The sequence below is a fragment of the Apium graveolens genome, chromosome 4 (genome assembly GCF_009905375.1).
Source record: "Apium graveolens cultivar Ventura chromosome 4, ASM990537v1, whole genome shotgun sequence".
Lineage (NCBI taxonomy): Eukaryota > Viridiplantae > Streptophyta > Magnoliopsida > Apiales > Apiaceae > Apium > Apium graveolens.
The window spans coordinates 283,158,378-283,169,671 of NC_133650.1; the positions used below are offsets into that span (position 1 = coordinate 283,158,378).

The following is an 11,294-nucleotide window of genomic DNA, read 5'->3' on the forward strand; positions in this document are numbered from 1 at the left end:
CATCAAAAACTGATAACTGATAAAGATTTGCTTCTAATGTATCAAAGAATCCCTGATAAGTTGATTATAGTTTGGGTTGGAACCGTGATGAAACCTGATCCCTTATATAAGTTAGTGTTGAACTATAGAAGGAGGGCTGAAAATATGAGCAAAGAGGGTGATTCGGGTCATCTTGATGATCTTCCATCCCTTGATGATCTTGAAGAAACCTCAGTGCCTGATGATGAACTCACCCAATCCAAAATAAAAAAAAACCCGGCAAGGAAAATAAACCCAAAAAAGTACCTAAATCCAAGCCTAAACCAGCTCGAACCAAACAACTACCACCACCTGTTTCTCCTAAAACAGCTTTTCAAGCACTTAAGCCCAGAAGAAGCCCTAGATTTTTTCCTGTTTTGACAGTGGAGGCTCAAAATTCAACACTTCCTGAACAATCATTGTTTGCTAAAAAATAACCAAAGACCACAGCCAGAAGGAAAGGATTATCAACAACATGGGAAGTGTTAAGTGCAGTTGAAATTCCTACTGATGATGTTGAAGCTAGATTTGAAGAAGGGGAAAGTAGTAAAGGTAGAAAGAGTGCCAAAATAAGGGTAAAGTTCGATGAAAAGGACATTCCTCATGATAATGTTGAAACTACACAGAATGAAGAGATGGATGCTGGTTCTTCTGATGAGGAAGATAACACTGGGGTACTTAAAGTGAAGGACAATTGGAAAACTGATGAATGGATGGATTTTTTTGATGATGACAATGATGAGAATTACTACCAGAGACTGTACAAGAATGGAGAAATCTATGAAAACACAGAAATTGGGAAGATTATTTTGAAGCCTTAGATGATTTTTATGAATAAGAAACACTTCAAGAACACATTGAGAGACTACTGCATCCAAGAAGGATTTGCAATCACAATCATCAAAGCTGATAATGGGAGGTACACAATTACATGTTTGGCAGCATGTTGTAAATGGAGAATACATGCTAGCAAGCTTGTAGATGGAATCACTTGGGCTATAAAGAAGATAGACCCTGCTACTCACAGTTGTAGGGGTTTGGAAACATATAACCCCATATACAATGTTAAATGGGCAGCTGGTAAATTGATGGAGGATATCAGGGTTAATCCAGATATCCCAGGTAAGGCACTGAATGAGCTTCTTTTTTAGAGATATGGTGTCTATATGAAACAGTCGTCCTTGTACACAATGAAGAAGTTTACAGTTGAGAAATTATTTGGTGGCCATGATGAATCATATGGACACATGCCAGGATATGTGAAGATCATATGCGCAACAAATCCTGATTCCAAAGCATTCTTTGCTTTCACAGAATCTGAAAGCATTCGAAGGCAATTGGTGTTTAATACAATCTTTATATCATTTGCTGCAATGTGGAAGGGCTTTTTAGCAGGATGTAGGCCACTAATTGGGGTTGATGGAACCCATTTGAAGGGGGAATTATGGGGGTGTACTCCTATCAGCAGTAGCATTGGATGGAAATAATGGGATTTTTCCTATAGCATATGGAGTGGTTAGTGTAGAAGACAAGGAGAACTGGTCTTTTTTCATGTGGAATCTCTATAATATATTGAAGGAGTCTAATAGAAAGGATTGGACTATAATATCAGATAGACAAAAGGTACATTTTACTTGTATTGTCAATTTCTTCTGCATTTGCTTCTTAATATTTATTCATTCTAATGCATTCTAATGTTATTGTCAGGGAATTGATCTTGCTCTAGAGCATGTTTGGCCCACTGCTAAGAGAAGGTATTGTTGCAGACATCTTAGCGGAAATTACAAGAGGCAGTTTTATGGACCCTTAATGTACATCTTGTTTTAGAGGGCTTGCAATGCCACATCTCAGTTCACATTTAGAAAATCCATGGAGAGACTTAAACTTGAAGGAGGTGACAGGGTCATGATATGGTTTGCTCAGCTAGGGGATGCTGCAACTTGGAGTAAGCATAAGTTTGATCCAAATGTGTGCAATGACTCCAACACAAGCGACTTTGTGGAGAGCTTCAATTCCACACTTGGCATTGACAGATGTAGGCCAATTCTGACTTTGCTTGAAGGTAACTTTCTATACATTCACATACATATTCTGAAATTCATGCACTTATGCATACATATATATACTCATTAGCATACATATGTTGTAAATAGGAATTAGGAGAGTGTGCATGGTCAGAATTGCTTCAAGACATGAAAATGCACTTACATGGAATGATGATGACCTCTGTCCAAAAATCACGAAGCTTGTTAAAAAGATTGGGAAGGATACAATCAGCTGCAAGGCTTATATGTCCAGTCCGGGAGAGTATGAAATTCATGAGGGTAAATCCCAATTCCCCTTGTCCTTAAATAACAAAATTTGTACTTGTGGGGCTTGGCAGATATCGGGTATCCCTTGTAGGCATGCAATTAGGGTAATGCTTCATGCTAAAATTGATCCCCAAAAGGTTGTGAGTTCATGGTACTATGTTAGGACATACAGAAAGACTTATAACTGCAAGATAAGTCCTGTTCCAGACCAAGACCAATGGCCTCAACATGATGATGACCCTATTATTATGCCTCCAACTGTGAAGAGGGGGGGTAGGAAGACCATGTAGGAATAGGAAAAGGGAAGAAGGAAAAGATCGGAAAGGTAAAAGGGCTAAAACTGTGAAATGCAAAAAGTGTGAATATTTTGGACATAATTCTAGGACATGTAATGGAGGCTTGACTGGGAAACAAATGAAGGAAATGAAGGTCAGTGGTGTACCTGTGGTAATCAGACATCCTAGGAAAAGGGATCAATCAAATGCGGCCAAGACAGCAAGAGCAGCAGCCAATGCAGGAGCTTCACAAGCATCCATCAACATGTCACAGGGGCCAACATCCCAATCTCAGCCATGATCCATCTACTTCACTTTAGCAATCTCTCTATCATGAGCTTCTTATCTTTTGAAACATTATGATGATGTTTTTGGACTAGATTTGCTGGCTTAGACCATTTTCTTTATTATCTTTTGATCATTTTGTTTCACTTATGTATCAGAATATTGCAGTTGCTCAAATTGATGGAAATTATGTGTTTATCACATTTTTGTTATTTCTTAACGTTTTATTAATGTTTTCCCTAACAGAATGTCATTATTAGCTTAATCAGTTAATTTGAGGGTGTCGTTCGGAAGACCAAAACATGAAATGGCACCATATAGAAAAACCAATTTCACAAGGGCACTAATGAGAATTTCCCTTAAATATAAAATATATTTATTCGGATTCGGATATTATCATATACGAATATGCCTATATCCGTATCCGTATCCTCAATCGTCGGATTCAAATACGGATAATATCCGCTTTGTGTCGGATACGGATAATTATCCGCTTTGTGTCGGATACGGATAATATCCGCTTTATTTCGGATACGAATGCGGATTTTTCGGACGAATATCGAATTTTTCGAATTTTTTTGACAGCCTTACATACAATGCTATTATCGTACAAGCTACAAACTGGTATTATAATATAAACAAAATTCATTCTGCCAAAAATACATCACAACCGATCCTCAAACAAATAAAATAAAACTAGATTACAGATATGACTTGTGAGCTAGATTTTTTTCTCTACTCATATATGGTCATATTAGCTAGTCATGCAAACCAGGTTGGGGATGCAAATAAAACTATCCCTGACCAACTTCAAATGGACACCAAAAATATGATACCACCAAAATATACCAATCTGTTTTTCACAGATTACAGTCATAGAAATGTGACAGACAAAAAGATTATCAACCCAAATAAATAAATAACCCAAAACTTTCCAATCAATTCTAATATCTTTTTCCAAGAATCACGCCAATGATCACGGAAACCAGAGCTACACCTAAGATGATGTTAAAGCTTATGCCAGAAGAGTCCCCTGATGTTTGAGTTTGCGTGTCTGCAGATGAAACTTGAGTAGATGTTGCCTCTAACTTCTTCTTGTTTTTGCGTTTTGATGCAGTTGAAACGGGGGATCCAATGTCTCTAGATTTCACTGCTACTCCATCACTAGCTCCGGCATTCTGTAAAAAGGATTATCAAAGGCAAGCTGTTCAGCTTAAGGATTGTACTCTTCTTTTTTTAGTGTTGTTAACAAGGTATGCGTAGACAGTTTGTAAATCCAAGGCATTTGAAGATCAGGGAGGGAGAACTTATTGGGTAATGGACCTTCTAATGGTTGGTGACTTGATGATAATTTACTATAGAATTGTACAACTTTGTGTATTGGACATATGTCTAATCTAGATTCATTTAGAGCTGTGAAAAAAATTCTGAATTGACTAATATAAATGTGTGAAACTAAGCTTAATAAACTGGCAACATATAAGGAATTAACAAAAATATTACCTCTTCTTTTGTTCCAGTCGCGGCTTTTGCTATTTGTTCTTCTTGCTGTTGTATCACAGTCTGCAGCTCCTTCTTGGCGTTTTCATGACTTTCGGTTAGAAGGTTCTTCTCTTCCATTAATAATGATATCTGCAGGCATACATTAATCAGATAAGAAAAATTATGACACTAGCCATAATTTTTAACAATTTCTGAAACCTAATTATATTTTACGCAATGTAGCATAAAGCTCTAACCTGAGATTGTAACTTTTCTCCATCGGAAATCTGCTGCATTTTCAGTTCTTCAAGTACCATTTGGGAAGATTGAAGCTGCTCAACTGCTTCTACTTTCTCTAAAGATGTTGCAGATAATTTTGCTTGCAGATCATTTAGTCTAGACTCACAAAGACTTAGTTCCTGGGTAAGCTTTAAATTCACCTCAGCAAGTCCTTCATTCTCCTTTTCAAATTGAGCAGACTTGATCTCAAGTGCCTTCAGTTCATTCAGTGCCTGATCTAGTTCAGCTTTATGAGCTTCAACAAGTGTAGATGCTTCATGGGCCTGCTCTTTATACAAATTTATCTGCTCTTCGAGTACCATCAGCTTCTCATTTAATTCCTTTGCTTCTGAATCTTTAAGAGTGAGCCTTTGTAGTGTTTCGTGCAACTGTGTCTCAGCTTCTGAAATGCGGGCTTCAGTTGCCAAGTGAAGCTCGGTGGCCTTTGTCTGTGCTTCATTTAATTCTGAGATGGTGTTTACGTGAGCCATAAGTTGTTGAGAAATGGTCTCTTTTTCAGCATTTGCAGAATCTAGTGAACCTTGAAGCTCATTATATATCTTGTTCTTGAGCTCCGTATTTGTCTGAACCAACAGTTCATTCTCTGAGAATGACTGTGCAGCTTTATCTTCTGCTTCCACGACCTTCTTCTTGAGTTCTTCATTTGTGTTTTTTAAAGAAGCTAGTTCCAATTCAATCTGGTTAAACTCTTCTTTCAAGGATGCATATTTTTCAGCTGCCTCGGTTGCCTGCTCTTTATAAATTTCCACTTGATCTTCAAGAGCCTGCACTTTGTCTTGCAGTGACTTTGCCTCAGAATCTCTACTGGTTAAACTAGCGACTGCTTCTTGCAATTTCAGTTCTGAGTCTTTAGTTACAGTTGAATGTAATGACTCAAGCTCTAGGCTTCTTGTTGTAGCTTGTTCCAGTGCACTTCCGTGTTTCTCAATTTGCTCCTCTGCAAACTTAAGCTTTTCCATGACCTCGGTTTCTCTCATTCCAGAAGTCTTAAGATCAGATTCAATGCTTTCTAATCTCTCTTGAGTGAGATTCAATTCAGTGCGTAAGATGTCAAGAAGGTTTTCATTTTCAACAAGCTTCTCAGTTGAGTTTTTGAGTGCTTCCCCCAGGTTTATCTTCTCCTCTGTTGTTATCTTCAAATTTTCAGTCAACTCATTTTCCTTTTCAGTTTCCAGCTGCAGTGCTGCATTAAGGCTCGATATTTTTGATTGCAAAGCCTCAATTTCTGTCTCAAGCTTTGATGCCTTGTCAAAATGATTCTTCGAGGTTTCTTCAGCCTCCTTGCATTTATTTTCTAAGGTACTTATATGTTCTTCAAGCTCCTGAATTTTATACTTCTCAGTTTCAAGAAGAAGCTCCAACTGGTTTACCTTCTTCTCAGCATCCTCTACTTTAAAATTTGATGACTGAATTAAATCTTCCAGTTCAAGACCACGCTGAGTAGTCAAGTTGACTTTCCCTTCGTGTTCAGCACATTTGTCCGTGACACTCTTCAATTCCAGCTGGAGTTCTGAATTTCTAACAGATGTGGAGCTTAATTCAGACTCCAAAAGTATTATCTTATTTTCACATCCTTGTTTTTGCTCAGTAAGCTCCTTATTGACTTCTTCCACACTTTTCAACAAAGCACTAAGTTCAGATATCTTTTCTAAGTACTCTTTTACCTCTCTCTCAGCATCACTACATTTCAATTCCAGAAGATTTTGCTGTTGTCCCAGCTCCAAGTTTTTCTGTTCTGCTGCAATAAAACGCGTCTCAAGCTCTCTCAGCTGGGATTTTGCTTCTTCTGCTGCAGCATTTGAAGCCTGTAAAACCTCCTTAAGCTCAACATTCTTCTGTGTAGCAGTTGTTGCTGCATAACCAGATTCATGATGAAGTTCCTCTAGTGATTTAAGCTTTTGTTCCAGTTCCTTGCTGTTTGCTAGTGTCTGAGACAAAAGAGAATCTGCTTTACCAAAGTTCTCATCAGAAACCTGTAACTTTGCTTCAAGATCACTGTACAACTCCTTCATCTGTGCCAAATTACTGTTTAGATCAGCTAAAGCAGCCTCCAGAGCTTCTTTCTCTGTTGTTACTTTTCTGAATTCTTCTTTTAGCATCAATACTTCTGACTCCTGGTTCTTCAGGCTTACTTCAAGAAGTTCCTTTGCACAGACTTCTTCATTCAGCTTCAACTTGATATCGTCCAATTCAGACACTTTAATTTGAAGATTCTCTTTTGTTGATGACACAAGATTTTCTACTGCTATAAAATCTTCCTTCACCTGAGCTTCAGAAGCCTTTCTCAGATCCAGTTCTTGTGTTAGCTCATCTACAAGACTTTCCTTCAACGCAAGCTTGTTTTCTGTCTCTACCAGTTGTGATTTTGAAACCTCTAACTCTCCCTTAACCGCGCAGAGCTCATCCGTAGTAACTTTAAGTGCTTCTTCGACTTTTTCATTTTCAGCAATCTTCGTGTACAATCCCTTAAGTTCTTCTTGTAAAGCAATCATCTGATCTTCCAATTCTTTAGCACTATCTTTTGCCATTTTAAGTAGCCCCTCAAACTCTAATGCCTTTTTTGTCTCGGACTCGGCAACTGAACCACTTTGCTTATGAAGCTCCTCAAACTTTTGGGCCTCGCCTGCAGAAAGTTGCAACTCCTGCTCAAACTCCAAAATCTTCTTTTTAGCATTCTCTAACTCAATATTAAGATTGTCAAAGGACTCTTTCACTCCTGTCAGCTCCTTATGCTTCATCTGTTCAGCTTGTAAGGCCTCTTGCAATGTGCTAAGCTGCAGAGTATATCTCTCTTCAGCTTCAGAAATCTGCTGTTGCAATTTCTTGTTATTGAGCTCAAGCTCGGTGTAACTTTTCTCTCTGCCTTCCAGTTTCTCCTTTGTAAGCAAAACTTCATCGTTTAACTTTGTTTTCTCCAATTCAGAATCCTTTAAAACTCCTGTTAATCTCACTAATTCAACCTCAATTTCTTTAATCTTTTCCTGGGCTTCTAGCAATTCCCTGTTCGAAAAAGAATTGCTTGAGCTTCTTTCAATGACGACAGGCTTCTGATCTGCAAGAGATTCTTTCTCTACTTTTATAAATTCCCCATCAATGCTGGAATCAGACTCTTCTTTCTTCTTTTCACTTTCCTGTATTACCAAATTTCGAGAACAAACATTCAATTTTTTACTTCAAATGTATCTCCTCATTATACTGAAATTAGTATACAAGAAATAAATACAAAGCTAAGCCTGGTCCGTACCTTAACAGGATCAGCATTGGTCACAACCTCATCGGTTACAACCTCATCGACAATCTTCACCACAGGTATCTCAGAACTTGCTACAGTTTCTCCTTCCATGACTACAATTTTTTTCACTTTTAATTTTTTTTACCTTAACAGTCAATATTTGTACTTCACTGCAGAGAGGATCAAGAAAACAAATGAATCTTACATTTTGTTAAAAAAAGGTTACAACATATTATCATATAAAATCTATAGGGTATCATCATCTAATTAGTAAAAATGGGACTGTACGTTAGAATGGAGTGTTAAACCAAGTGCAAAATTAAATTGAGAGAACAATATCATATGTTTTTAATATTTACTTACACTAACAATGGTTATCGACATATCGTTTTAAAAGATGTTTACGTTATATTTTTCTCACTATTTTAACATGGTACAATGAATTTTTTAGCAAATTTATTTGTCTTTAATCATGTCAAGTTTACATTGAAAGACAAACAAGTATTACAAAGAAAACGGATATCATAAATTGAAAACATACACAAGGACTGAAATAAATAAAAAGATTATAAAACAAACAATGTATGACTGTATTCTTGTCCTCTAGAATAGTTATATAACATGGTTGTACATATAAGATCATGATCCCGACATAGATGCTGATTTAGTTTTCAGATCTTAAATATCTGGCACTCAATGAGGATCCAATGGCATCAATGTATTGTTTCGGCATAAGCAACACTATGCAATTATAAAACTAGAATACAATGACAATACCCTCAAATTATTGATAACATTCTTTCAGGAAGAAAATCAAATTGTTTCAGCTTAATATACTTTACACAGCACTTATAGAAAAATTACAGTTTCTTAAAGTGACCTCAGCCAACTTTCATACTAGTATAAGATTATGGCCGTCCAATAATAAAACGAAAAGAACCCATTTAACGAATAATACCTAATCAAAAGCGATACTATGAAATCATATAATATAAGTAAGTTTTTTTTAAAAACTTTAAATGGCTGGCCAAAAAGGATGTGGCTATTATTAAAACAGAGGGAGTATAATTTAATATCCAGGCTGTGATCAAAAGTTGCTGATCAGGCCCTGTTTAAATGATGGTGGTTCTTAAACTAGAATTGCCAACCTGAAAGTTACGAGAACATTACTTAATACGCAAGAGTAGTACTTGCTAAATTTAAAAAATATAAAATTATGCGGGATATTAGTACTAAATGAAAGTGTATATTATCTTACATGGTCAACAAATAAAAGGATTTCAACAAAAGAAATAAAGAAGAAGATGAAAAAAGTAAAGGTAGTGGACACCACAGGTTGGCAACAAGCCACTTTCTTACCAAGACAAAGTTATAGACGGCACGATTTACATTACATCACTACCAGCAGTATTCATATCACATTATTTATGTTCTCTCCCTCAATAAACACAGGAATTATATAACATATGCCTACAAATTCAATTGCATATCATCGCATAAGCTTTCAGAAAATACAGATCACCAAATAACTAAATAAATAAGAATCAAAATATAAGGTACTCATATTGCAGTTTCAGTTTGGTATTTTCGACGAATATACTGGCAGTGCTATTTTCAGAGGCGGATCCAGAGCCCGAATTTCACCGTGCACCCATGTAGTTAAGTGACTATGTCAGTGGTCCAAATTCAATTTTGTTTGGTTATTTTCACTAGATTTTTCAAAAAAAATTGATATATAAGTACTAAAAATTAGTATTTCAACAATTTAGTCTCCAATTTATGATCATACAACTATAAGTAAAACTAGATATTACTCAAATTATGAAAGATTTACTAGCATTATTTTTTTAATAGGACACTTTATAAAATATACATATTTATACCTTTAAAATTTAATAAAAAAACCGCTAATTTATGTTCCCGTTGGCCCCTACATGAATCCGCCCTGGGCTATTTTGATAACCGATAATTCAGTGTGTGGTGTGCAGAAACTAAGAAGAAGGTTTTGTGTAGCTGTACAGTGACAGTATTTTTGTAAAATTTTTCCTTGAAAGTTTATATACAGCTGTATGTATCAACTTTCTATTAAGTGTGGTAAGTAAATAAATAAGAAATTGACGTTACAGATTCCGCAACAGATAAAAAAACAACAGATTATAAACATAGAAACATATATATTTGAATATAAACAGAGCATGCGTATGAGTTTTGATCAACTTACTATTACAAAACAGAGCATATACATGTTGATGTAAAATTACAAAAACCAGAGCATGTGTTTTGAGTAGTTGAAGATCTACTTACTACAAAACAGAGCACATCGATCTGCTCTCAAACACATAATCAAAAGGGAAAGAGATCTAACGAAAACCTTCATTATAAATGAATCCACAGACACAAAAACAAGGATGATTAAACACATAAACATAACACAAAGACATACAAGAGGATCGAAAGGAGATATGGTGTTTACCTTGAGGAAGAGGAGGATGAAATATATTTTAGTAATTTGTTTTATGTGTGTATAAATGAGAAGTTGCTTTTTGGAAGTAGTAGTAGTGGTGGTTTGATAATGTTTTTGCAGAGAGAATTTGTATTAAGCGGGGTGTTAGGAGAGACTGCTATAGGAGAATGAGGGTTGGTGCGTATTAGTAATATTCGCGTGGACTGCTGACAGCGATTGCGGGACCCTTTTGCCCCACACACCCACCCGCCCCCCTCTTATACTTTTAGCTGCCCCCTCGCTTCTATTTTTGTCACCTTAATTTATCATCTCTCTCAATTTTCTTATTTACCCTAATCTTCGTTAGGTCTTGAATTGATTTCAACATTTTTTTACTTCCCCTTTTTGGAGTATTGTAGGTATTCCCAGAATATTTATTTTTTTTAATATAAATTGCAGAAATTTTCATCAACTATTGTGGCATGATACATGACGAGTTTGGATTTGCAACTTAAAAAAACATAGTAAAATATACTTTGTGCATGTGTATTATGAGTGTCAGGTCACTTATAATACTGAACTAGCATAATAATTCGTGTGAGTCTCTGGTCATTTTCTAGATTTTTTTGTACTACCATACAATTATATTAGTAACATTCTTGATTATTTTTTTATTGGTAAATATTCTCTAACGTATAAGATATATCAAATATATGTTGAGTTTTTATCAATGTATATGATTTTCATGTAAGATATTAACAACGTACATAACGTTTCTAATATAGCTCATTAGTCAAATTATATATTTTCTTATTTTTGTTGTGTAACTTATATATAATGAATTAATACTTTCAAATTCATAAAAAAATAAACTAGAAAGTAACATATACAAAGTCGAATAATTTTTTTGAGTTTTAATAAAATAAATCATGAATTATAAGCTATTT

At 35.6% G+C, this 11,294-nt stretch overlaps 2 protein-coding genes across 2 annotated transcripts; one reads left to right on the plus strand and one right to left on the minus strand.

The window, feature by feature from the left end:
• The first annotated feature begins 839 nt into the window (after positions 1–839).
• On the plus strand, positions 840–2,906 carry LOC141719744 (uncharacterized). Its single transcript, XM_074522119.1, has 7 exons — positions 840–1,140; positions 1,273–1,351; positions 1,455–1,641; positions 1,726–1,749; positions 1,846–2,080; positions 2,172–2,616; positions 2,714–2,906. Exons 1-7 carry the CDS (start codon positions 840–842, stop codon positions 2,904–2,906), a joined length of 1,464 nt encoding a protein of 487 aa, XP_074378220.1.
• Positions 2,907–3,498: 592 nt separating this feature from the next.
• Positions 3,499–10,534, minus strand: LOC141721098 (uncharacterized). Its single transcript, XM_074523844.1, has 5 exons — positions 10,378–10,534; positions 7,917–8,074; positions 4,630–7,803; positions 4,394–4,522; positions 3,499–4,068 (listed from the first exon to the last, which is right to left on the minus strand). The coding sequence occupies exons 2-5, from the start codon at positions 8,013–8,015 to the stop codon at positions 3,835–3,837; spliced, it is 3,636 nt and encodes a 1,211-aa protein (XP_074379945.1). The 5' UTR covers positions 8,016–8,074; positions 10,378–10,534; the 3' UTR covers positions 3,499–3,834.
• Positions 10,535–11,294: the final 760 nt, after the last annotated feature.

What these genes read in the sequence shown, in the direction of transcription:
- LOC141719744 (XM_074522119.1), top strand. Translation starts at nt 840, where the DNA reads ATGATTTTTATGAATAAGAAACACTTCAAGAACACATTGAGAGACTAC. An exon ending in GGTTAATCCAGATATCCCAG is followed by an intron (nt 1,141 to 1,272) that starts GTAAGGCACTGA and finishes GACACATGCCAG; the next exon opens with GATATGTGAAGATCATATGC. An exon ending in TAATATCAGATAGACAAAAG is followed by an intron (nt 1,642 to 1,725) that starts GTACATTTTACT and finishes TGTTATTGTCAG; the next exon opens with GGAATTGATCTTGCTCTAGA.
- LOC141721098 (XM_074523844.1), bottom strand. Translation starts at nt 8,015, where the DNA reads ATGGAAGGAGAAACTGTAGCAAGTTCTGAGATACCTGTGGTGAAGATT. An exon ending in CCAATGCTGATCCTGTTAAG is followed by an intron (nt 7,804 to 7,916) that starts GTACGGACCAGG and finishes TTGGTAATACAG; the next exon opens with GAAAGTGAAAAGAAGAAAGA. An exon ending in CGACTGGAACAAAAGAAGAG is followed by an intron (nt 4,069 to 4,393) that starts GTAATATTTTTG and finishes TCCTTTTTACAG; the next exon opens with AATGCCGGAGCTAGTGATGG.